Here is a 27169-nt window from a genome sequence, read left to right as displayed (position 1 = left end):
GGACCAAAAAGAAAATTAATTTAAAATCAATCATCAGTTAACACTCTTTGAATATGAATACAATTCTGTGGCCAGTGTATAAACCTTGTGACCCACATCAAAAAACTGAGTTCATGCAACTGAGTGACTGCTAACGCCATCTGTCATCATTTGCTAAATAATGGAGTTATATCAGTTTTCAGTCTCACCCCCAGAGGCCACTAGTGGTTGTGTGTATTTGCAGCTAAGCCTTCTCTTGTGCAAGAAACCACTGGTAATGCACAAGAACCAAAAACATCCACCTTCTTCACATGCATTTTCAGAACAGAATTTAATTTACATTTCAGCAAACTCAGTTCAGACACTTGTAAACTGTGTGACTTGCTATAAATGTCTCTAGGACGAAACAGAGAAAAGGACCATCCTCAGAGTAAAGAAGGGCTGCACCTTCAAAAAGCTGAAAAAGCCCAAATGCAAACGAAAAATGATTTTGAGAAAGCTGCTGAAAGTGAAACACTTCTCATAACAACTTTTGTTACACAGCACAGCCTACAACTCTACACATTCTCACAAGTATCACAAAATCTTTTGAGTCCACAACTCTAAAGAAGAATCCCACACGCATATGTGATCCGAGCATATTGCTGGCTGGGGATCACAGGAAGTACTGTCACATTTACATATATACCTCAAACAATGAGAACGACCAAAAGAAGCGAAACACTTATGGTAATCACTTTGTCAGAGTCACATAGAAGCCTAAACAAAAATGTGAATTTGGTATCCTTTTGGTACTTTGTTGTTCATGTATGGATATTACTTCATACAATGGAAAATACCTGTGCATACATTCTTATCTTGTAACTGTGACTTTTGTGTTGCAGAAAAAAAGAAAACAAAAAAATACCTGCTGTATATACACCAGAAGGTTGGCAAAAAATAGTAGAAACATGAAAAAAGAAGCAGCCTTTTCATTAAAACAGATGGCCCAGGTTGAGTTAATGTCAGTTGAAAATATGAAGAACCGTCTAATATTTAGGAAGAAAGACACTGATAACAACATTATGAAAATACAAAAGTCTCCAAGCATCATGATTATCCACCACTTATCAGGAAAATGCAGCTTTGCATATTCAGGAAAACACTGAATTGCATATTCACACAATCCAGAAATGGAACAATGCAAAGGATTTAACAAGCATAAAAAGGTAATATACTTAGAACATGTCTAACCATTCTCCACCAATACCACCTACTAATCAGTGCAGCTTAATTGAAGGAACTGTGGAACCTGTGTCAATTGATATCTGAACAATATCAAGAATTTTAGTCTGGATGGAGGAGCAAAGTACCATCAACAAACACCAGAGCAACAGCAGCAAAATATTACCAGTTTTCATTTTATTAAATATTTCGGAAGTAAAATTCTTTGGGTTAACAGGTTCATGCACTAGACCACAGAATTGTGATAGCTGGTTCCTCTATGGTTAAACAAAAACGGCTGTGGCTACATGCTGCAGAAATAATAAGCCCATATAGCTCTAGTAATATGATAACATCAATCAGCATAAAACTCTTGTATATCACAACTTTCCCACACGGAATTGTAGAGACACTAAAATTTTCTACAATGATACACTCACCGTCACAACGATATCGTGCTTTAAACCATGGTTCTTCTTTATCAAAATTAATTGAGCTATCTGTTGTCAGTATTAGTACATTAACTGTATCTGGGCTCATCAGCCTTATACAGTCTTCTATTGCCTAAAATTAAAATACAGAAAAATGTGGATTAACTTTTCAGAGCTTTCTTTTGAGAATTTATAATCAAGGTTTTCACTGTCAAGTAAATACGTTTCCTGGAAACCAAACATCCTTGTTCTGATATTGAAAAGTTAATTAAATTTTGAAGTGCAACAATAAGAAATTACATTAATCATCTTTGTAAACTGTAGTTTTTGAGTATCTAATTTAACAACTAAAGTTTGCTGTGCGTGTAGCTATTTATATGTTAAAATATTACTACTAGGAGAAATGACTGTGAATTAGGAAAGGTACAACAATTTCAATAAATGAAAATGAGAAAAGCCAACAACATGCCAGTTGCTTAAGCTTTCAAGCTATCACTCTGTTTTTATTATTTATTTACTTTCCTGTCAGAGTTGCACATAATCTTTAATAGTGACAAGTTTTGAAATAGTGCATTCATTCTCAAACCACTGGCTGCACAACTAACATTTGACTGTAACTTAATTCCATTTGAAAGTCTACTTCCTATCAGGTCAAGATAACAAATTCATTATATGCTAGGCCAACATGACAAATTCATTATGTTGGTGTGATGTATGAAGAAGTCTTCCTAACAATCCTACACATCTCATCTGGTTAACAGAATCAGTGACAATATCTTTAGAATATTACAGCTAAGACAGCCTGTTTCATTGCACCAGAACCTCAATACCTTCTGTCTAATCACTTCACTTCAGGTCAATCAGCTGCCTTCCTGGACACTGTCCTCCGTCTGTTTAATAAATTCATATACAGGGTGGAGAAAATTTGTGTGATGAAATTTTAACCCTGGATAGCTGATGCCAGTAGGAACCAAAATTACTAATGTTGTGTAGGTTGACGACACACAATTTTTAAAGTACGGAAACTTGGCCCTACATGCTCCAATTGGCCGCAGGATTGCCCTGTTGCCGGATGCTCTGGACAACGCATGACCGAGAATGCTTTGCCTGCCAGAGGCTCGGTGGTAGTGCACCAGCCTTCCACTCTGGGTGCAAACCTGCTGGCGTACCGACACATCCATTGTAGTTTCATGATAAGAAGTACCAGGAACAAACCCATCAACAGCTGGTAAGTTTGCACACAGAAAGTCTTTTACAAATAGTGTTGGCCCTGAAAAGGGCTTTTTTTGTAGCTAAGACATTGTTTACTTAAAGCAGGTGCTCGAAATGGCAACCCTCTGATGCGACACAAGCTCTGAAACGTTGAACGGTGTTTTGCTGAACTCTTTCAAAGATTCTTGGCATTGCCCTGATGTGATGCGGAATGCGATCCATTAATTCCCCTTTGTTTCTACGTGGTTAACATCCTGGCAGGTGAACTAGAACCTGGAAGGAAAATGTCTGATGGCACGAGGTCTGGCGATCACTGGGCCATGACCTATGAGCACCTCTGCCAATAACCCAGCTATCGAAGAGTTCATTCAAATATCTGCGCACAGGACGACTGTTATGTGAGGGTGCCCCATCATGCTGCAACCACATACGTAGCCATATGTCCAGGGGAACATCTTCCAGCAAGCCGGGTAGAGTTTCTTGCAAAACATGAAAGTAATTTGCACCTGTAAGTCAAGGAGGTAGACGGACCGGCCCAATCAGATGGTCACCCACAGTGCCTGCACAAATGTTGAGCGAAAATCGTTCCTGGTGTCGATGGACACATGTGATGTGAGGACTTCCTCTTGCCCAGTAATGAATGTTTTGACCGTTGTAAAGGCCATCCTGATGGAAGATGCACTCATTGGTAAACAACACAATGGTGGGGAAGTCAGGATCTCGTGCAACACATTTCAGAAACCACTGGCAAAACCCTACCCTGTGTTCATAGTCCGCCACAGGATTTAGGTCTTGGACAGGATGAGAACTAAATGGATGCCAGCCGTCATTCCTCAAAACCTCCCAGACTAACTGATGAATGACCACCATGTTGTGTGCAATCGCTTGAGTACTTGTCGTAGGTGCTTCCTTGAAGCACTAGGGAACAGTATCTTCAAATGCAGCATCCCGCTGTGTTCGAAGTCTTCCAGTATCACCAAGATATCCCGCTAATGAGCATGTTTTGCCAGGTCACCGGTGAATTGCTGTAAACATTTGTGGTTTTGGGTGGCGTCTTGTTGGGTATTGTTCCTCACACAACCGTCGAGCTTCATGCGCATTACTGTCAGATAGCCCATAAACAAAAACCATATCTCATTGTTCTTCAAATGAATACTGTGCCGCAATGCTTACTGTATGACTAAATCGCAGGTGACGTGTGTATGCTCCGAAGCGAAGCTTACATGTGAACGCCTATGATGTGAGGTGGAGACAAACAGCAAGACTTATTCAACACATTGGGGCAGTGAGGTGGAGACAAACAGGAAGACTTATTCAACACATTGGGGCAGTGACGGGGCGAGGAACGTTTGTATGTGGGAACCAAAAACCACAGCGCTGCCTGTCAACCGACGAACGGCAACAGGGCAATCCCCACAGCCAATCAGAGCGTATGGCGCCAAGTTTCCGTAGTTTAAAAATTAGTAATTTTGGTTCCTACTGACATCGGCTATCCAGGATTAAAATTTCATGACACATTTTTTCTCCCCCCTGTACAATCAGCCACCACGAATATATGCACTTTGATCATTACCACCCATTAAATATCAAGAAGTCCCTTCCTTACAGTCTTTACACACAGTGATACTATATATATATGCAAAGATAAGCAATTTCTCTCTCAACATGCTGAAGATGTTGCAAAAGTCTTCCTCATTCAGAAACAGATCCCTTATGCTTCACACTCTTTCCTTTCATTCACTTTATTTATATTTGCTACTTCTATATTCTCATCCTACAACCTTCTTTGGCTAACTTATATGTTATCACCTTGCATCCTCAACCTTGTTTTCTTAATGGCCTCTGTTTAGTTTGCTCTACTTGACCCCACCTCCTCTCTCCATTCATATGTGCAACATGCAAATGAGGGAGGTCTCTCTAATTCCTACTCTATCCATATCCTCTTCATTACACCTTGTCTTCCCATATCTTCCTATTCCATCTAGCGCAACAATTCATTTTTAGTTGGGCTTACAGGTGGGGAAAGGATGAGACAGAGAGACTGTGTGCATGTTTCGCAGTAAGAAGTTTTATTAACTTGCACTTTTGTATTTAAAGCATGAGCCTCAATTATGATTAAACAAACCAAACATACACATGTGATACAGAACGTAAGTAAAACAAAATTCTCATTTATAATCACATATTGCACAAGGTAATTGGACATATACACAGACCTTTGGATCGTATTCAAAGTAGAGCTCACTGCCTGTCAGGTAATCCTCAGGTGGGTAATAATGCATTGCTTCAACAAGGCGTTCAACATATTCAGATGCATTGACTTCTCCTGCAAATCGAAAATCCATGTCCTCAGAAGCCTTAAGTTCCTCATAAATACTGAATGAAGCACCCTTTCTCTTGAGTAGCTCTATGTAACCAAATGTTACATTCAAGACCTGTGACAAAAGATATGTATCCACCATCTGACTTCAAAGCACACTCAAAATTTAAATATCAAAATCAGATCACAGTAGCATCAACATAGACGAAAGTAAAATCAAATACCTCCAACACGATATATATAAAATATGCTTAAATAAATAATCATGTGAAGCAAAGCAATGAGCAGCATAAAATTTTAGCTCTGTACAAAAAATTCAGGAAACGAGAGCTCGGTATCTAGTTGGACGCCATATCTTCTTCAATGTAAGCTGCTTATGATTTCAAGTGCCTGTTCTCTACTTACAAGAACTAATATTGCTGTGTGAAGATGGTATGCAATTGTGTTGTCACATTTTGTATGACAACTACAGCTAAGTCATCCAGAGCCATTAGCCACTGCCAGAATTCACAAGTAATACACAAAATATTAAAGTATCTGACATGCATGTTGAGTACCATGCACAGTCACAAAAAGTACGCTAAATAAGCTCCATCTCTTTCATAACATAGCTAGCAGCTCCTTGCCAGCTATACCCCTTGTCTGCTGCACAGAACTGTAGGACAAACACAACAGAGTGCACCCCAGTAACATTCCTTATTGATGAGCTGGCATTCTTCCAATCCAGTTGCATCAAGTTGTCCTAAGAGAGCTGAAATTGGACATACCCTGATGACAGACAGATACACCCTCCACCAGAAGACTAATCACTTGTTGTACTTTCAGTGTATTAACTTCTGTCTTCCAAGTTTTAAGTTACCTTTATTTTTTATCTGAGAAGACGGCAGTTGTGAACCTGTCATTAGAGTTGCCCTCTAGTTAATCAAAGTAGCTTCAAATATAATCACACACCCACTGTCTGAAATAATTAATAAATCGCTTGAAGGAGGCTACTTTCCGGATGTTCTAAAATATGCAGAAATATAAATATCATTATTTTAAAAAGACTCTAAAGAAGATATGGGAAACTACCATCCAATTTCCCTTCTTCCCGTGTTTTCTAAAATATTTGATATGATCGTTGCAATCCAGATTCAAAATTTTTGTAACAAATTCAATGTAACCTCATAAATACAAAAGTACAATTTATACACTCTTGGAAATGGAAAAAAGAACACATTGACACCGGTGTGTCAGACCCACCATACTTGCTCTGGACACTGCGAGAGGGCTGTACAAGCAATGATCACACGCACGACACAGCGGACACACCAGGAACCGCGGTGTTGGCCGTCGAATGGCGCTAGCTGCGCAGCATTTGTGCACCGCCGCCGTCACTGTCAGCCAGTTTGCCGTGGCATACGGAGCTCCATCGCAGTCTTTAACACTGGTAGCATGCCGCGACAGCGTGGACGTGAACCGTATGTGCAGTTGACGGACTTTGAGCGAGGGCGTATAGTGGGCATGCGGGAGGCCGGGTGGATGTACCGCCGAATTGCTCAACACGTGGGGCGTGAGGTCTCCACAGTACATCGATGTTGTCGCCAGTGGTCGGCGGAAGGTGCACGTGCCCGTCGACCTGGGACCGGACCGCAGCGACGCACGGATGCACGCCAAGACCGTAGGATCCTACGCAGTGCCGTAGGGGACCGCACCGCCACTTCCCAGCAAATTAGGGACACTGTTGCTCCTGGGGTATCGGCGAGGACCATTCACAACCGTCTCCATGAAGCTGGGCTACGGTCCCGCACACCGTTAGGCCGTCTTCCGCTCACGCCCCAACATCGTGCAGCCCGCCTCCAGTGGTGTCGCGACAGGCGTGAATGGAGGGACGAATGGAGACGTGTCGTCTTCAGCGATGAGAGTCGCTTCTGCCTTGGTGCCAATGATGGTCGTATGCGTGTTTGGCGCCGTGCAGGTGAGCGCCACAATCAGGACTGCATACGACCGAGGCACACAGGGCCAACACCCGGCATCATGGTGTGGGGAGCGATCTCCTACACTGGCCGTACACCACTGGTGATCGTCGAGGGGACACTGAATAGTGCACGGTACATCCAAACCGTCATCGAACCCATCGTTCTACCATTCCTAGACCGGCAAGGGAACTTGCTGTTCCAACAGGACAATGCACGTCCGCATGTATCCCGTGCCACCCAACGTGCTCTAGAAGGTGTAAGTCAACTACCCTGGCCAGCAAGATCTCCGGATCTGTCCCCCATTGAGCATGTTTGGGACTGGATGAAGCGTCGTCTCACGCGGTCTGCACGTCCAGCACGAACGCTGGTCCAACTGAGGCGCCAGGTGGAAATGGCATGGCAAGCCGTTCCACAGGACTACATCCAGCATCTCTACGATCGTCTCCATGGGAGAATAGCAGCCTGCATTGCTGCGAAAGGTGGATATACACTGTACTAGTGCCGACATTGTGCATGCTCTGTTGCCTGTGTCTATGTGCCTGTGGTTCTGTCAGTGTGATCATGTGATGTATCTGACCCCAGGAATGTGTCAATCAAGTTTTCCCTTCCTGGGACAATGAATTCACGGTGTTCTTATTTCAATTTCCAGGAGTGTACAATTACTGAATGTACAAATAAAGTTAGTTCCACCTTAGAGAAATCACAAAAAGTTGCAATAATCTTCTGTAACTTATCTTAAGTGTTCAACTGTGTGAAACACTATTATTACATAAAATGCAAAAGTACGGAGGCAGTGCCTTACAGTGGTGTAAGCCATATTTGAGAAAGAGGCAGCAAAGGATAGTCATAACACCAGACAAAAGAAAATTTCCTTGATATGGAGAACTGTCTCATAAGGGGTACCACAAGTATCAATTCTAGGCCCAATACAGTTCTCTTTTACATACACGACTTATCCATAAATATAAATCATCAATCAGTTTTATGTGCTGATGACACATCAGTACTGATAGAAAATAAAAATGCAGAAGAAATTCCCGAAAGTGCCAAAGACTCCCAAAAATCTGGATGTGTGGTTCCATCTAAATGACCTAAAACTAAATATTCCAGAAGCACAGCTTATGCAGTTTAAGACAATACAGTCAAAAATAAATGATATTCAAATTATGCCTGGAACCAAACAAAGCAGAATGTGCTAAATTCTTAGGAATGCAGCTGGACATAAATCTGTCATGGTCCTCAAGTATAGACTATTTAAAAAATAAAATGAACAGCCTGGTATTTGCTATGTCAATCTCAACCAATGTAACTGCATAGACATGAAAAAGATACTCTACCATAGCTACTTTGAGGAAATAGTGAGATATGGCATTGTCATTTGGGAAAATGCAAGAGATCTGACAAAAATATCAACTTTGCAGAAAAAAAATTATAATGAATACATGTAGTGCAAAGCCAAGAGAATCTTGTCGGCCACTATTAAGAGACATAAATATACTAAGTGTCCCCTCACTATATTTATATGAAATTATTCTTTTCACAAATAATAAGCCAGAATTGTTTGCTCCAAATAACTTCCATTGTGGATATGAAACTATAAACAAAGAAGTTTCATGCTTCCTACACATAGACTTAATCTTTACGTGCAGACCCCATAATATATGGGAATAAAAATATACAAGAAGTTAAAATAGACAAATTTTCCAAAGATTGATACTGTTTCAGAAAAGGAAAATTATATAGCACTCTGGTACAAAAATGCTATGACTCTACTGATGAATTTTTTAATGATGATTTGACCATTTGAGCAGGATAAAAGTAATAGTTCTAGTAAATGTTGTATTCCATGTACAACCTATTATAGTTCTACATCTACATCTACATTTATACTCCGCAAGCCACCCAACGGTGTGTGGCGGAGGGCACTTTACGTGCCACTGTCATTACCTCCCTTTTCCATTCCAGTCGCGTGTGGTTCCTGGGATGAACGACTGTCTGAAAGCCTCCGTGCGCGCTCGAATCTCTCTAATTTTACATTCGTGATCTCCTCGGGAGGTATAAGTACGGGGAAGCAATATATTCGATACCTCATCCAGAAACGCACCCTCTCGAAACCTGGCGAGCACGCTACACCGCGATGCAGAGCGCCTCTCTTGCAGAGTCTGCCACTTGAGTTTGCTAAACAGCTCCGTAACCCTGTGCCGAAATGCGCCGCTCTTCTTTGGATCTTCTCTATCTCCTCCGTCAGCCTGATCTGATATGGATTCCACACTGATGAGCAATACTCAAGTATAGGTCGAATGAATGTTTTGTAAGCCACCTCCTTTGTTGATGGACTACATTTTCTAAGGACTCTCCCAATGAATCTCAACCTGGTACCCACCTTACCAACAATTAATTTTATATGATCATTCCACTTCAAATCGTTCCGCATGCATACTTCCAGATATTTTACAGAAGTAACTGCTACCAGTGTTTGTTTCGCTATCATATAATTATACAATAAAGGATCCTTCTTTCTATGTATTCGCAATACATTACATTTGTCTATGTTAAGGGTCAGTTGCCACTCCCTGTACCAAGTGCCTATCCGCTGCAGATCTTCCTGCATTTCGCTACAATTTTCTAATGCTGCAACTTCTCTGTATACTACAGCATCATCCGCGAAAAGCCGCATGGAACCTCCGACACTATCTACTAGATCATTTATATATATATTGTGAAAAGCAATGGTCCCATAACACTCCCCTGAGGCACGCCAGAGGTTACTTTAACGTCTGTAGACGTCTCTCCATTGATAACAACATGCTGTGTTCTGTTTGCTAAAAACTCTTCAATCCAGCCACACAGTTGGTCTGTTTATCAGGCAACAGTGCGGAACTGTATCGAACGCCTTCCGGAAGTCAAGGAAAATAGCATCTACCTGGGAGCCTGTATCTAATATTTTCTGGGTCTTATGAACAAATAAAGCGAGTTGGGTCTCACACGATCGCTGTTTCCGGAATCCATGTTGATTCCTACAGAGTAGATTCTGGGTTTCCAAAAACGACATGATACGCGAGCAAAAAACATGTTATAAAATTCTACAACAGATCGACGTCAGAGATATAAGTCTATAGTTTTACGCATCTGCTCAATGCCTCTTCTTGAAGACTGGGACTACCTGTGCTCTTTTCCAATCATTTGGAACCTTCCGTTCCTCTAGAGACTTGCGGTACACGGCTGTTAGAAGGGGGGCAAGTTCTTTCGCGTACTCTGTGTAGAATTGAATTGGTATCCCATCAGATCCAGTGGACTTTCCTCTGTTGAGTGATTCCAGTTGCTTCTCTATTCCTTGGACACTTATTTCGATGTCAGCCATTTTTTCGTTTGTGCGAGGATTTAGAGAAGGAACTGCAGCGCGGTCTTCCTCTGTGAAACAGCTTTGGAAAAAGGTGTTTAGTATTTCAGCTTTACGCGTGTCATCCTCTGTTTCAATGCCATCATCGCCCCGGAGTGTCTGGATATGCTGTTTCGAGCCACTTACTGATTTAACGTAAGACCAGAACTTCCTAGGATTTTCTGTCAAGTAGGTACATAGAATTTTACTTTCGAATTCACTGAACGCTTCACGCATAGCCCTCCTTACGCTAACTTTGACATCCTTTAGCTTCTGTTTGTCTGAGAGGTTTTGGCTGCGTTTAAACTTGGAGTGAAGCTCTCTTTGCTTTCGCAGTAGTTTCCTAACTTTGTTGTTGAACCACGGTGGGTTTTTTTTCCGTCCCTCACAGTTTTACTCAGCATGTACCTGTCTAAAACGCATTTTACGATTGCCTTGAACTTTTTCCATAAACACTCAACATTGTCAGTGTCGGAACAGAAATTTTCGTTTTGATCTGTTAGGTAGTCTGAAATCTGCCTTCTATTACTCTTGCTAAACAGATAAACCTTCCTCCCTTTTTTTATATTCCCATTAACTTCCATATTCAGGGATGCTGCAACGGCCTTATGATCACTGATTCCCTGTTCTGCACTTACAGAGTCAAAAAGTTTGGGTCTGTTTATTATCAGTAGGTCCAAGATGTTATCTCCACGAGTCGGTTCTCTGTTTAATTGCTCGAGGTAATTTTCGGATAGTGCACTCAGTATAATGTCACTCGATGCTCTGTCCCTACCACCTGTCCTAAACATCTGAGTGTCACAGTCTATATCTGGTAAACTGAAATCTCCACCTAAGACTATAACATGCTGAGAAAATTTATGTGAAATGTATTCCAAATTTTCTCTCAGTTGTTCTGCCACTAATGCTGCTGAGTCGGGAGGTCGGTAAAAGGAGCCAATTATTAACCTAGCTCGGTTGTTCAGTGTAACCTCCACCCATAATAATTCACAGGAACTATCCACTTCTACTTCACTACTGGATAAACTACTACTAACAGCGACAAACATGCCACCACCGGTTGCATGCAATCTATCCTTTCTAAACACCATCTGTGCCGTTGTAAAAATGTTGGCAGAATTTATCTCTGGCTTCAGCCAGCTTCCTGTACCTATAACGATTTCAGCTTCGGTGCTTTCTATCAACGCTTGAAGTTCCGGTACTTTACCAATGCAGCTTCGACAGTTTACAATTACAATACCGATTGCTGATTGGTCCCCGCATGTACTGACTTTGCCCCGCACCCTTTGAGGCTGCTGCCCTTTCTGTACTTGCCCGAGGCCATCTAACCTAAAAAACCGCCCAGTCCACGCCACACAACCCCTGCTACCCATGTAGCCGCTTGCTGCGTGTAGTGGACTCCTGACCTATCCAGCGGAACCCGAAACCCCACCACCCTATGGCGCAAGTCAAGGAATCTGCAGCCCATACGGTCGCAGAACCATCTCAGCCTCTGATTCAGACCCTCCACCCGGCTCTGTACCAAAGGTCCGCAGTCAGTGCTGTCGACGATGCTGCAGATGGTGAGCTCAGCTTTAATCCCGCTAGCGAGACTGGCAGTCTTCACCAAATCAGATAGCCGCCAGAAGCCAGAGAGGATTTCCTCCGATCCATAGTGACACACATCATTGGTGCCGACATGAGCGACCACCTGCACATGGGTGCACCCTGTACCCTTCATGGCATCTGGAAGGACCCTTTCCACATCTGGAATGACTCCCCCCGGTATGCACACAGAGTGCACATTAGTTTTCTTCCCCTCTCTTGCTGCCATATCTCTAAGGGGCCCCATTATGCGCCTGACGTTGGAGCTCCCAACTACCAGTAAGCCCACCCTCTGCAACCGCCCGGATCTTGCAGACTGAGGGGCAACCTCTGGAACAGGACAAGCAGCCATGTCCGGCCGAAGATCAGTATCAGCCTGAGACAGAGCCTGAAACCGGTTCGTGAGACAAACTCGAGAGGCTTTCCGTTCAGCCCTCCGGAATGTCTTTCGCCCCCTGCCACACCTCGAGACGCCCTCCCACTCTACCACAGGTGAGGGATCAGCCTCGATGTGGGCAGTATCACGGGCAGCCACAGTCGTAGTCCGAGCGGTGGATGCGTGGGACGAGCTGGCCGTCCCCAACAAACCCCCATCCGGACCCCCACTGTGATTCCCATTGGCAACAGCCTCAAGCTGTGTGACCGAAGCCAACACTGCCTGAAGCTGGGAGCGAAGGGATGCCAACTCAGCCTGCATCCGAACACAGCAGTTGCAGTCCCTATCCATGCTAAAAACTGTTGTGCAAAGAACGTCTGAACTAATCTACAGAGAGTACAAACAAATCAACACAAAATTTAAATGGTTCTTAAAATACAAGATTGCCTATTAAATGCAGTAATGCTGCTACTTGTGCACTGCTGACACACTGCTCGGCGGCGGTTGGAGATTACCCAATTTTACAATATTCAGGTACTAAAACGCGATGCTACAACTCTCAAATACTATAATATGCCCGAAATTTATGAATTAAACAACGCAAATACCAAAAACACACAAAGAAATTAAGAATTAAACTATGTAACAAATAAGTGAGCTAAGAGTATACGACTTGCTGCTGCAGCTGCTTATCCAACGGCGGCAGGGAGTACGCTGTTGTAAGCTTGATGAGTCTCCTGTACAATAAATCAGTGATTTGACATGTATGTTATGAGACAATAAAATTCTGGTTCTGATTCTATTTGAAAATATGAATGTCGTTAGGGCTTCAAGATTTTGTGGCATGTTTGGTTCTCGGTCTAAATTACTAGAAAGAAACTTTCAAAGACCGGTTCATTTAGATTTATAAGTGATTGATAATTCACATTTTAATATTATAGTCTGATAAAAATAACTTGTGGGTTGACAATTCACGTGTTTGAGCCAGTTTAATCATATCATCCACATCACGACTAAACTGTTCATCATTGCCAAACTGCCACAGCAATTTGTCAGCACACTTCCAACTTCTTGTCCACCTTTCTTTCTTGATGTGTTCGGAATTCTGGAGCCCAATTCATGGGCCCGCCCTTTATTTCGCATTTCATCTGACATAATGGAAACACGCAATGATGCTAACAAACTACAGGCCCTCCATATACAACACTAATCAAACACTGCTGGATACTTTCAGACAAGACAAGATACGGCATCACAATACTATTATTATTATTATTATTATTATTATTATTATTATTACAATCACAGAGACTGGCCTACATCAAATATGCTTTGTAAGTGACACCAAACTTTCTGAAGACAGCAAATCATCACTGCAACTGGTTCTGAAAAGACAAAAACATAGCAATGTAACCTAGGGCAGTGGTGTAGCTTAGTGGTTAAGATATATTCCTGTAATATACACTCCTGGAAATTGAAATAAGAACACCGTGAATTCATTGTCCCAGGAAGGGAAAACTTTATTGACACATTCCTGGGGTCAGATACATCACATGATCACACTGACAGAACCACAGGCACATAGACACAGGCAACAGAGCATGCACAATGTCGGCACTAGTACAGTGTATATCCACCTTTCGCAGCAATACAGGCTGCTATTCTCCCATGGAGACGATCGTAGAGATGCTGGATGTAGTCCTGTGGAACGGCTTGCCATGCCATTTCCACCTGGCGCCTCAGTTGGACCAGCGTTCGTGCTGGACGTGCAGACCGTGTGAGACGACGCTTCATCCAGTCCCAAACATGCTCAATGGGGGACAGATCCGGAGATCTTGCTGGCCAGGGTAGTTGACTTACACCTTCTAGAGCACGTTGGGTGGCACGGGATACATGCGGACATGCATTGTCCTGTTGGAACAGCAAGTTCCCTTGCCGGTCTAGGAATGGTAGAACGATGGGTTCGATGACGGTTTGGATGTACCGTGCACTATTCAGTGTCCCCTCGACGATCACCAGTGGTGTACGGCCAGTGTAGGAGATCGCTCCCCACACCATGATGCCGGGTGTTGGCCCTGTGTGCCTCGGTCGTATGCAGTCCTGATTGTGGCACTGACCTGCACGGCGCCAAACACGCATACGACCATCATTGGCACCAAGGCAGAAGCGACTCTCATCGCTGAAGACGACACGTCTCCATTCGTCCCTCCATTCACGCCTGTCGCGACACCACTGGAGGCGGGCTGCACGATGTTGGGGCGTGAGCAGAAGACGGCCTAACGGTGTGCGGGACCGTAGCCCAGCTTCATGGAGACGGTTGCGAATGGTCCTCACCGATACCCCAGGAGCAACAGTGTCCCTAATTTGCTGGGAAGTGGCGGTGCGGTCCCCTACGGCACTGTGTAGGATCCTACGGTCTTGGCGTGCATCCGTGCGTCGCTGCGGTCCGGTCCCAGGTCGACGGGCACGTGCACCTTCCGCCGACCACTGGCGACAACATCGATGTACTGTGGAGACCTCACGCCCCACGTGTTGAGCAATTCGGCGGTACGTCCACCCGGCCTCCCGCATGCCCACTATACGCCCTCGCTCAAAGTCCGTCAACTGCACATACGGTTCACGTCCACACTGTCGCGGCATGCTACCAGTGTTGAAGACTGCGATGGAGCTCCGTATGCCACGGCAAACTGGCTGACAGTGACGGCGGCGGTGCACAAATGCTGCGGAGCTAGCGCCATTCGACGGCCAACACCGCGGTTCCTGGTGTGTCCGCTGTGCCGTGCGTGTGATCATTGCTTGTACAGCCCTCTCGCAGTGTCCGGAGCAAGTATGGTGGGTCTGACACACCGGTGTCAATGCGTTCTTTTTTCCATTTCCAGGAGTGTAGAAGGTCATGGATTCAAATCTCATCACTTGCTTTGAAAGTTTTTATTACTAAAGCTTACCAAAACAACTTTGATTATTATTTTTATTCAATACGTTAGTTTAAATGTAATGTTTTTATTTCTAATACTTCACCACATCATATTCATTTTTTTATTTGCTCTTATTTTTTGTTCCACTCATTCTTCTTCTTCTTCTTCTTCCTATTTTTTTTTATCAGTATGTGTTGCCTATACTATGTAACCAGGACTGCTCATCAGTTGGTAATGCAGCATCTCGTGTAGATCTGCTGCAAATTGTCGTCCACCATTTACTCAGATAGCATATCATGTGGTTGTAGTAAAGTTAGGACACGAGTTTAAATTCAGAGCTACCAAAAATAAAGTATGGCGAAGTTCAGTCTTAAAATCAGTTATCAAAAGAGCATCTTGTGCTCCCATCATACCTCACAGTAGCCACTTCCAACAATGCTGGCATTACACTTAAAGTAACGACACTTATGAAGTGACCTGCCATGTTTATGTGTCATCTATAATAAAAACTGTAGCCGGTAACTGATGTGGCAACACTACAGCAACAAGATGTCAACAAACAAACAAGAAACAAATAATTTTAATCAGGCTGTAGTCATTTATTTTACTAGATATTCAAATAACGGTTACACAATTAGTTCTTGTTTTTGTATGATTCTGTTTGATTGTGCAAAATAATGAGAAAGAGACTCTGAATGAGTCAGATTAAACAATAATATTTCATTAAGAGAAGTAATAACTGCATTGTTGAGCAACCACATCACAATACCTCAACCTTAACGTTTGAAGTTTTATTAAACTGCAGAATGGCCTCGTTGTTTTGCACCTGTTTTTACAGTGAACCTTTTTTCCCATGCTAATGATGAGGAGATTATATGTCAATGTGTTTGTATTACTAGTACATCTACCATCACCTACATAAAATGCACATATCTGTTGAATCCGTAACTTTCAATGCGAAATTTTCAAACAACTTCCAGGTTTTCATATAACTGCTAAAAACATTTTGGATAAGATTGCTATATAATATAAGATTATTATATACCCAATGTAATGAGAATATAATCCATACCTACAGTATCTTTTTTGTCTCCCTCACTCTTCCCTCTTTCCTATGTACTTCTACTTGTCTACAATTATTGATGCAAAAAGTACTTGGGTCTATCTGCCTGATGTTTGTACAATTTGCACAACACACAGTTTTGGTATGTAAAACCAGTTGTAACAAAAATGCATACAATAATAAACATGATACCTAGTGTAACACACACCTCATTAAAAGGCCACTGGCCACAGAAAGAGAAACGATTATTAATGTTAATTACTTGTCTCATTAAAAGACAAACAAGTAATGAATGTCTTGGCAAATTAATAATGCTTGTAGGGTTCACATGTACATCTGCACAGCTACATCCAGTACCAAAAGTAAGCTGTCAAAGATTACCTTAAGGAGTAGCGCGCGCGCACACCCACGCACGCACGCACGCACGCACGCACACACACACACACACACACACACCCTCCATCCCACTGCCCACCCCTCCCCTGCTCCTCTCCCTCTTTCCTAAAAATTTATATACAACAAAAATTCTCCTTCAAATACTAGTCAAGCAAACACTTTTCATCTGTCACACACACAGTGGTGCACATTCAAATATTGAGTCGTGTGTTACCCAACAGTCCAAAAGCACACTCTGAGAACCCCTATGGAAGAGGAAGTTAAATTGACGTTTTAGTTCATTTCTTATTGCAGTTTAATTTTACCATCAACTCAACAGCATCAATTCTCCAAAAAGATGTAATACTGTATAATTCTCCTTTTCCACGGAATTTTTTCTCAGACCACATATACCAGGTGTAGAAGTATAAAAACAGAATTTGGTTGAATAATTACATGTCTGTTGTTTGAAACTGATAAACAATGTTTTATTCAAAATAATCTCCATTGCTATTTATACATTTCTTCCATTTCTCCTGCAAGCTATGAACACCAAGCCAAAAAACAGTTCTTCTTTTGAACCGAGCCAATCAGCGGGCCATTTTTGTACGTTTTCATATCAATTGAAGCATTGTTCAGCAGTAGTGTCACCCAGTGATAATAGATGATAATCGGATGGAGCCAAGTCCGGAGAATAAGCCACATACCCTAGCATTTCTTTCAATTTGCTTAGTACCTTTCATTCTGTTGATGTGGAAACCATTCTCCCACTTTCTGCACCTTTCCCATAGCTTTCAACCCCAAAGGGAAACGGCTTTCTGCATGACATTCAATTGTTCTACGAGTTCCCGTTCAGTCTGAATATTATCTTCATCCAATAAGGCCTGCAATTCATTGTCTTTGATCTTTTTCGGTGGTTTACCGCGCTCGTCATTTCTCACGTCAAAACCACCACTTCTGAATTTTTTGAACCATTCAAAACACTGTGTTTTCCCATGAGCATGTTCACCAAAAGCTCCGACAAGCATTCGACGTGATTCTGCAGCAGTTTTCTTCAAATGATAACAGGAAACCAATGCTGTCCACAAATCAGAGTTCTTAGGCACAAAACTCTGTATGTTTACGAGTTTGAAACAGACACCAACGTATGGAACTTGGTTTACTGTGTGTTGACATTTGTTGTCAGACATTATAGGAAGCAAATGATGCTGCAGTTGCAGTCTCACGGGCCCTACACTGATGACTAGCACCATCTGTAGGGTAATTCTGGTTTCATACTTCTACACCTGGCAGTCCAACACCTGTGTTAAAAGAAAAGAAAAAAATTCCTTGATGTCTATATTTATGTGCTGCTCCATGACTCTGCTGTCAATATCTTTATTCTTGGCTTGTGTGTAACTTCTGTGTTTTCTTTCAGTAAATTTGGTTTTTTTTCCCCCCTCCCATATCCAGGGTGTAATTACAAAGCTAATAAAATGTTTTCTTGCCTTTAAAATAATATTTTTCATCAGGTTATGGGCCCAGTACACGAATAAAGGCAAACAACATAGTTTAATTAAAACAATATTTGAAATGAGCTTATGTCTCTAAAGAAACATGATTATAAGGTCAACATTGATAAGCTTGAAGGACCTGACGACTGGGACAAATGGAAATGGCATATTTCTATGGTGCTGCGTTCATATGGACTAGAAGATATTATTAACGATACACGTGAATGTGTAGAGTTGCCGCAAGATGCGACAAGTGCACAAAAGGAAGCGTATGTGGAATGGCACAAGGACGACGCAAAGGCAGCAAGTCTTATAGCAAGTAAACCTGTTGCAGAACTCGTCTTACCATGCAAGAATGCTAAAGAAATCTGGGACAAATTACGCGCCCGATTTGAACGTAGCAGTACTCAGCGTTTGAATATGTTGATTGAAACATTTTTCCGCGTTAAATGTGATGAAATGGAAGATATTAGTGCACATGTGGCCAAACTGCAAAAGTTATTTGTGGACCTGAATGATGAATTAGCAAAACATGAAGAAAATACGCTATCTGAAAGAATCTTAAATGGTCGAATTTTGTCTCCACTGGGAAAAGACTATGACAATTTTAAGGATCTCTGGGATACGATACCGACAGTTAAGCGAAGCTTGAATTTATTGATTGAAAAACTCTGTACTATTGAACTGCGTGAACAAGACATTAATGGAAGTGCAGCTTTTGTCATTTCTAAAACAAGAAAACGGCAAACCAGTAATCATCAAGTAAAGATGACGAAGTCACAATTAAAACAGAAGTTTCCGTGTAATATGTGCAAACAAATAGGTCACTGGGTAGCAGAGTGTCCACAGAACACTCGTGACAGCAATAAAGTAAAAGAGAAGAAGTGAGAAAGTGAACACGCTGCATTTACTTCATACGCTATGGGTGTGTGTACCAGTAATCACAGTGACCCAAACAAATGGTATTGTGACAGTGGCGCTACAAATCATATCACCCCCAACAAACAGTATTTTGTTTCGTATAGTGAATTTGATGTTCCTCAAGTCATTTCATTGGGAAAACAAGATGTCAAAATGTGTGCGTACGGTCAAGGAACAGTTTACATCCAAATTCGACGAAACAATAAATGGTACAATGCTAGAATGGACAATGTTTTGTACGTCCCTGATGCAAGCAAGCGCTAATCTGTTCTCTGTGAGAGACATTGCCTGCAGAGGCTACAGTACTAATTTTAGTTATAATAATGTCTGTGTTCAAAAACAAGTCAGTGGCAATATTGTTATGACAGGTTATGTGAAAAATGGACTTTATGTGTGAACATGCGTGTTGTTAGAAATGCAAAAATGAGTCGTGTGAACTTGATGACTTCATCTGAAACATTGCAAGTGTACCATGAAAGGTTTGGTCATCGAAATAAACAACATGTGAAGAATATTTTAAAAGGAATGAACATTAATGTGGAAGATGCCAAGAGTGAATTTTGTGATGGCTGTGCGGTTGGAAAGATGCATAGGCTGCCATTCAAAACACGAACAATACGCGCTACCAGTACTGGTGAATTAATCCACGCGGATGTCAATGGACCAATGAGCACGAAATCTTTTGGAGGCAAGCATTAATACGTATATTTCAAAGACGATTTTAGTAAATTTCGTCGAATTTTCTTTTTAAGACACAAAAGTGAAGTGTGTACTGTGCTTAAGCAGTTTTTAAATGAAGCACGAACTAATGCACATGTTGTCAAACAATTTAGATGTGATATTGGCAAAGAATTTAACAATAAGAATGTCAGTGAACTGCTTGCAGACAGGGGAATAGAGCTTCTGATTCCTCCTCCTTACACTCCTGAACAAAATGGTGTGGCTGAACGGGAAAATAGGACCATTGTTGAAGCAGCCCGGTCAATGCTAAATCCGAGTAAATTACCTAAAGGGTTGTGGGCAGAGGCATGTAACACAGCAGTCTACCTAATAAATCGTACTGGAAAATCTTCAGTTGAAAATAAAACCCCTTATGAACTATGGTTTAATCGACCAGTAGGACGACTTGATCATCTCAGAATTTTTGGCACAGGCTGCTATGTTCACATTAACAAACAATTCCATTCCAAGTTTGATGATAAGGCAGGTTTTGGACGACTTGTTGGATATCTTAATGACAAGGATGGGTTTAGAGTTTGGATTCCATCTAAAAGAAAAGTGGTGTTGAGTCACGATGTGAAATTTAAGCCAGAAATTGTTTGTGATTTACATAGTGATCATGTTGAATATAGTGATCATGTTGAATTTGAAGTCCCTCAGGAAGAATTTAATGACCCGAATTCATCTAAAGATGACCAATGTAAATCTCCTGGACTGTACACTTCTGGAGGAAGTCAAACTCAAGAAAAAATTGGCATTCTTGATTCTAAAGAAAGTCAAGAGTCGAGTGAATCTGATGAAAATAAAGAATTAACTGAATTTCTAAAAGCAGAAGCTGCTGAATCTTCTAATGAAGAGAAACAGAAGAATAAAAGACAACGAAGAAAACCAACCAGGATGGAAAGTGGTGAATTTTGTATGGCAACAAAAGTTGATGCACTTGAATACAAAGATCCAAACTGTTTTTCAGAAATATTGCAGTCAAACGAGAAGGAAGAATGGATGCACGCTATCAGTGAAGAACCTCAATCACTAAAGAAAAACAATACCTGGGTGCTGGTTGACCACCCGAAGAATGGCAAAGTATTGCAGAACCGAAGAAGAACTAAAGATTTACGCTGATGCAGATTTCGCAGGTGATAACCAGTCAAGGCGCTCAACAACTGGAATTCTTGCAAAGTACTCAGGTGGTGCAATGTCATGGACAAGTCAGTTGTAGAAAGTAAAGCAATAATTTCATAATTTTTTTCTTTTGGAGGAAGTGTTAAAAGAAAAGAAAAAAATTCCTTGACGTCTATATTTATGTGCTGCTCCATGACTCTGCTGTCAATATCTTTATTCTTGGCTTGTGTGTAACTTCTGTGTTTTCTTTCAGTAAATGTAGTTCTTTTTTCGTATCCAGGGTATAATTACAAAGCTAATAAAATGTTTTCTTGCCTTTAAATAATATTTTTCCATCAACCTGTAGCAGGACTAGGGTTTTTCAGTGTCAATCAAGAAAAGATGTGCCCCTATTTAAAAATGTCCCTAAACGTGGAGAAACTTCTCCAATTAGCTCACTAAAGGTAAGATTCCATCACAGCAAAACACTTTCTTACTAGGCATCAGAATTTCAGAAGAAGTCATAAATGCAAGTAATACTGCAATTCATGCAGATTTAACAATCCTTCATCAAAGTATTCAGTCAATAACAAAGAAAATACAGCAATTAATAGTTGAAATGAAAAGTTTGAAAGTGTACCATATCTTGCATAAATACTGGTGTAAATATTCAGAAATGTAAAATATAACAATTCCACCATATGAGAGAGCAACTATTATTGTGTCACAGAGTGATGTACTTTGGGCAAGTGAGAGACTGTTTGTTTACTCTTAGGACAGTGTATCTTTGACATGTTGTATTGTACGTTCTGTGACTAAGAAATAAAGTGTTGTTAGACTGCTAATCGCTGTTCTACTCTGATTCACAACATAAGAATTTGGTGCCAAAACCTGGGAGACAATTTCCACGATTGCTGCTGTGAACCACAAATTCTAGACGCACGCCACGCGGCAATACTACAAGGGGGCTTACTGCAGCGATTTGTCATACCACGCAACAAGCTCTTCGATGACAACCGCCTGTATACACAGTTAAGTCCAACTGAATTATCAAGCGACTTGTTGTACTGCCATTTATAAAGGCAACTGATTACATTATTGCCGCTCTGTACTGCTATTGTAGTTGTTTGATTAGCGCTTTAACGAATTATCAGATCCTACGCTACGTCTGTAGGTTGTTTATTACTAGTGCTGCCATCTGGCGACCATCAATTGAACTACTTGGACCAGCGATCCAAAGATAATGCTTTACTAGGACCAGCTGATCACTAGCCGACACTGCTTTAAACTTTGGAGTAATCAGACCGAATGGACATGCCAGACCACAAACCAGAATCACAATTACACTCTCTAAAGAGAAAACGTATGAAACAAAGAGCAAACATTACGCGATTCATAGCGGAAGCTGCGAGGTTGTCAGATATATCGGAAATCGCGGATTATAAATATTACAATGACAGATAGGGAAGCGTTCTGAACCGCCTCGTTAAATTAGATGAGGATATTCACGAGTTGTTAGACGATGACGAATACGAAGATGATGTTCTTAAATCCAAAAATTATATAGACACCGCAAAACTCACAATTTCTTGATTGACATAAATATTCCCGACAATCTGCCAGTACAATCTGTAACAATTAGTGTTCCCACAGCTTCAGTGAAACTTCCGCCGATCAAGCTTGAGCCTTTTCCAGGCGATCTCGAGACATGGGCACGATTCTGGGAGCAGTTTGAGCAGTCCGTTGACAACGATCCGACGGTAACTACAATTAATAAACACATCTTTCTTAGTGGCTATCTCTCGGGAGAACCAAAGCATTTAGTGGACAGTATTGCGGTGATGGCCGAGACGTACGCAGAAACGAAGAGGATTCTCCGAGTGCGTTATGGCAACAAAGATCGAATAATTCAAGCCCACTTAGATTATCTCAAAGCCATAAAACCAATTCAGCTGTCCACCCCAGAGGAACTTAATTCAACATTCATTGAATGCCAGCGACGTATTCAAGTTCTCCGGGCACTTGGGGAAGACGTGAACGGATACGGTCAAGTCCTCTCGCTGAAACTTTTATGCACTTTTCCGGACGACATATGCCGCCAGTGGATAATTCACGCCAAGCGTATGGGAATATCCGAAGGGGACATTTTGCAACTGATGGAGTTTCTGAATGGGGAAGTCGACGGGGTGCTTACCATGCAGAAGATACGCGGTGAATTTTCTATCACTTCTAGTAATCTACCCACAGCAAGAGGATTCTCCGAGCGCGTTATGGCAACAAAGATCGAATAATTCAAGCCCACTTAGATTATCTCAAAGCCATAAAACCAATTCAGCTGTCCACCCCAGAGGAACTTAATTCAACATTCATTGAATGCCAGCGACGTATTCAAGTTCTCCGGGCACTTGGGGAAGACGTACACGCGAAATCTAAAAGATCAACTCCGAAGGATACCAGCGTAAAGGAACAATTTTGCGTCTTTTGCGAATCTTGCGGTCATTGGGCGCAAGACTGTAAGAAGATCATACGCGTTAATGATCGAATAGATAAATTGAAACTAGCTAACAGATGCTTTCTTTGTCTTCAACGTGGGCACAAAGTGTAAAATTACAAAAAGAAAGAAAAGGCTCAGTGTGTTATCTGTAAAAGACTGCATCATAAGTCCATTTGTGAAGAACGAAAGGATATTAGGAGTCCTGCAGGTCAGACATTCTTTACTTCCATGGGAAAGGTATCTGTCTCTCCCCACAGATACACGTACCTTCAGACAGCTGAAGTATGTGTCTCAGGACCTACAGGATTGAGCAGGACAATGCGATGTCTACTGAACGCAGGTAGTCAGTCCAGCTTCACAGCAAAATCACTGATTGATGATCTGAAACTGCAAACTGCAAACAGACAAGAACTAACCGTTTGTTCCTCTGAATCAAACCCTACACACCCACGCCACCGCAGGCTTGTTCAGTTTAATATGAAGGGGCTGTGGCAGAATTCTTCAGTGCCACATACTGCCTTCGAAAGCACTCACGTTATTTCTCACCAGCCTTTGGTTCCACAACATATAAAGAGTTTACCAGATGCCCGTAAGATTACGCTAGCAGATCTGAAAACCGATTCAACAGAAGATCTTCCCGTGGAGATTCGTGAAGGAGGCGATTTTTATTGGAAGATAGTGAAGCACAATTCGCCCATACGCATCTCTGAAACTTTAGTGTTACTTCCTTCTCTGTTTGGCTGGATACTCAGTGGTTTCAAGTCACAAGCTTGTGTGCATGCAACCATGGTAAATTTTGCTCAGACTGACCGATCTCCCCTGCACTCTGACAATGATTTCAGACACTTTTGGGACTTGGAAACTATAGGGATTACTGCTGATCAGAATCTACCTGTGAACAACAAGGATACGAGACTTCTTGAAGAGTTTAGAGCATGTTTCTCTGTAAAGGATCATCAAGCAGTGGTTACACTTCCCAAAAGACAACATACAGTGCTTTCGAGTAACAGACCGATCGCGGAAAAACGATTCAAGCACCTTAGGGAAAGATTTCAGTGTCAAGAGACCTTTAAGCAAATGTCTTTCGATCTTATGCTAGACTACATTACGAAGGGGCAAGTAGAGGTCACTCCTACCCCACTCTCAGGAAAGGAGCTATTTTATCTCCCTCATTATGCAGTGAGGAAGAAGAAATACGGAACCACTAAGTGGAGAATAGTCTTTGACGCCTCATCTCACGAAAACAATGCACCTTCTCTGAATGAGGTATTAAAAGTAGGACCGAACCAATTACCAGAGATTCTGGAAATTTTACTGCGTTTCAGACTATATTCTACGGCTATCGTCTCGGACAGCACACAAGCTTTCCTTCAATTAACCTTGAACGAAAAGGACAAAGACTTGACCAGATTCTTCTGGTTCAAAATTAGCCAGGATCAAACAGGAAATCTTCAAACGATGGACGAATTAACAGAACACAGTTTTAACAGACTCCCTTTTGGCCTGACCTGCAGCCCCATTTTTACTTTCTGCAACACTAAGAGAACTTGCCAACAAGTGTATGACAGCATTTCCCACCGTTGTGCCACTTATAAACAAGACTGCATACATGGACGACTTTGTGATCTCAGTACAAGGTGATAATTTGGTGATAACTGTATACTATGAACTTGTAACCCTAATGAAATTGATCAGTCTCCCCTTATCAAAATGGGCTACCAACTGTGAACAACTCGAAACTGGAGAGCAGAAGGGCGAGAACTCCACACCCAGACTTAAGTTTTAGGCATAGACTGGAACACAGCACGTGACTACTTCTGCATCGATCCTAGCGAAATCATCAGAACGTCATCAGAAGAGCCAGCCACGACTCCTTTTACAATGTACGGCTAAATTCTATGACCCACTCGGACTGTTTTCCCCTGTTTCTCTTGTTGGGAAATTGCTATTCCAGGACACATGGTGCTGAGGAATTGGCTGGGATGAACTTATGCCCTGGGACTTAGGGGCACAATGGCGCACCTGGATATTTAGCTTACCTTCATTGTCACATATACATGTCCCTAGATGGATAGCTGCAACTCATGGAAGAGACCCTCAGCTACACGTATTCTGTGACGTTTCGGAAAAGGCATATGGAGCAGCTTTGTACATTTGTAGATGACGTCGTAACCCATTTAGCCTGTAGCAAGAACAGACTTGCTCCTATTAAGAAGGTGACATTGCCTCGACTCGAACTTTTAACGGCAGTATTTGGGACCAGACTATTGTGTTACTTACGCCGCATTGCCCACGTGATATTGTGGATGGATTCTACAATAACACTAAGTTGGATTCACTGTGATCCTAACAGATGGAAGACCTTCGTTTGTAATCGTGTAACCGAGATACAAATGCACACGACTCCCACGCAATGGAAACACTGCTCAAGACCAGATAATCCTGCTGACCACCTCTCACGTGGACTCCTCGGCTACCAAATGAATTCTCTGGATATTTGGTGGCATGGGCCGCCTTGGCTTACACGTCCTCCTGAATGCTGGCCAAACAATACTCCAACGATGGTACGAATCCCTCCCGAAGAAAAGATGAAGAAAACCCATAGACAAGTCTTGTCGATATCTACGCCAACCAGCCTTCTGAACTTATTTAAATTCAGCTCATACTGGAAGCTCATCCGTGTCACAGCATGGACTCTCCACTTCCTACACAACATTCGTCAGGAGAACTTACAGCCACCAAATTATCAGCTGTCAAAACGTATTGGATTCGAGTGGGTCAGAGAGATTCCTCCCCCAGCAAATTAAATGCACTTCAGAATAACTTACCACTGCCAAAAGAGTCAAAAATCGCACGATACAATCCTTTCATAGAAGATGGACTGATACGTCTAGGAGGTCAACTGCAGTGTACTAGCCTAAATAGGGAACAAAAACATCCTGTACTCCTTGATGGTTCCCACTACTTCACACAATTGGTTATTCGAGAGACACACATCCGCCTCCATCACTTTGCTGTTCGTCCTGTACTATCCAAACTGCGACCGAATTTTGGGTCCTCAGAGTTTGTCACACCATCAAAAGAATCCTACACTCATGCCTCGCATGCAAGATCTTGAAGAATCCACGAGGGCAACAGATCGAAGCACCACTGCCACCTGAACGAGTTTCGCCTGCCAAACCATTTGCTGTAACCGGAACAGACTTTGCTGGCTCACTATTCATCAAAGTGGGGAAGGAAACGCACAGGTCATATACCACTCTTTTCACACATGCTACCACACGAGCTGTACACCTCGAACTCTGTACAGACTTGTCAACGGACAAGTTTCTTATGGCACTTCAGCAATTCGCCGGAGGACGCGGACTACCCCATACAATATATACAGATAACGCAAAAACATTCCACGCTACGAATATGGAACTAGCCCAACTTTGGAAGGCATTAACCACCACAACAACTTATCAGTTCCTTGCCCACCATGGTATTACTTGGAAATTCATTGTCTCCCAGGTGGCTTGGTGGGGAGGATGGTGGGAAAGAATGGTGGGCACTATAAAGCATTGCCTACGGAAGGCATTGGGACTCGCAAAGCCCACTGAGGAACTGAACACCACCTTCATCAGTATTGAAGCCGCAGTGAAC

At 42.1% G+C, this 27169-nt stretch overlaps 1 protein-coding gene across 2 annotated transcripts in view; it reads right to left on the bottom strand.

Moving 5' to 3' along the window:
* LOC124796652 (nardilysin-like) overlaps window positions 1-27169 on the bottom strand; it is a 381435-nt gene that overhangs the window by 206701 nt on the left and 147565 nt on the right. For both annotated transcript variants that reach the window (XM_047260712.1, XM_047260713.1), the window contains exons 10-11: window positions 5042-5260; window positions 1623-1746 (exon numbers count right to left, since the gene is read on the bottom strand). In XM_047260712.1, coding sequence (XP_047116668.1) covers window positions 1623-1746; window positions 5042-5260 — 343 coding nt within the window. The remainder of the gene's footprint in view (window positions 1-1622; window positions 1747-5041; window positions 5261-27169) is intronic.

Source organism: Schistocerca piceifrons, chromosome 1 (genome assembly GCF_021461385.2).
Source record: "Schistocerca piceifrons isolate TAMUIC-IGC-003096 chromosome 1, iqSchPice1.1, whole genome shotgun sequence".
NCBI lineage: Eukaryota > Metazoa > Arthropoda > Insecta > Orthoptera > Acrididae > Schistocerca > Schistocerca piceifrons.
Note: the sequence above shows the minus strand (reverse complement) of the source record. Positions and strands in the feature narration are given on the sequence as shown.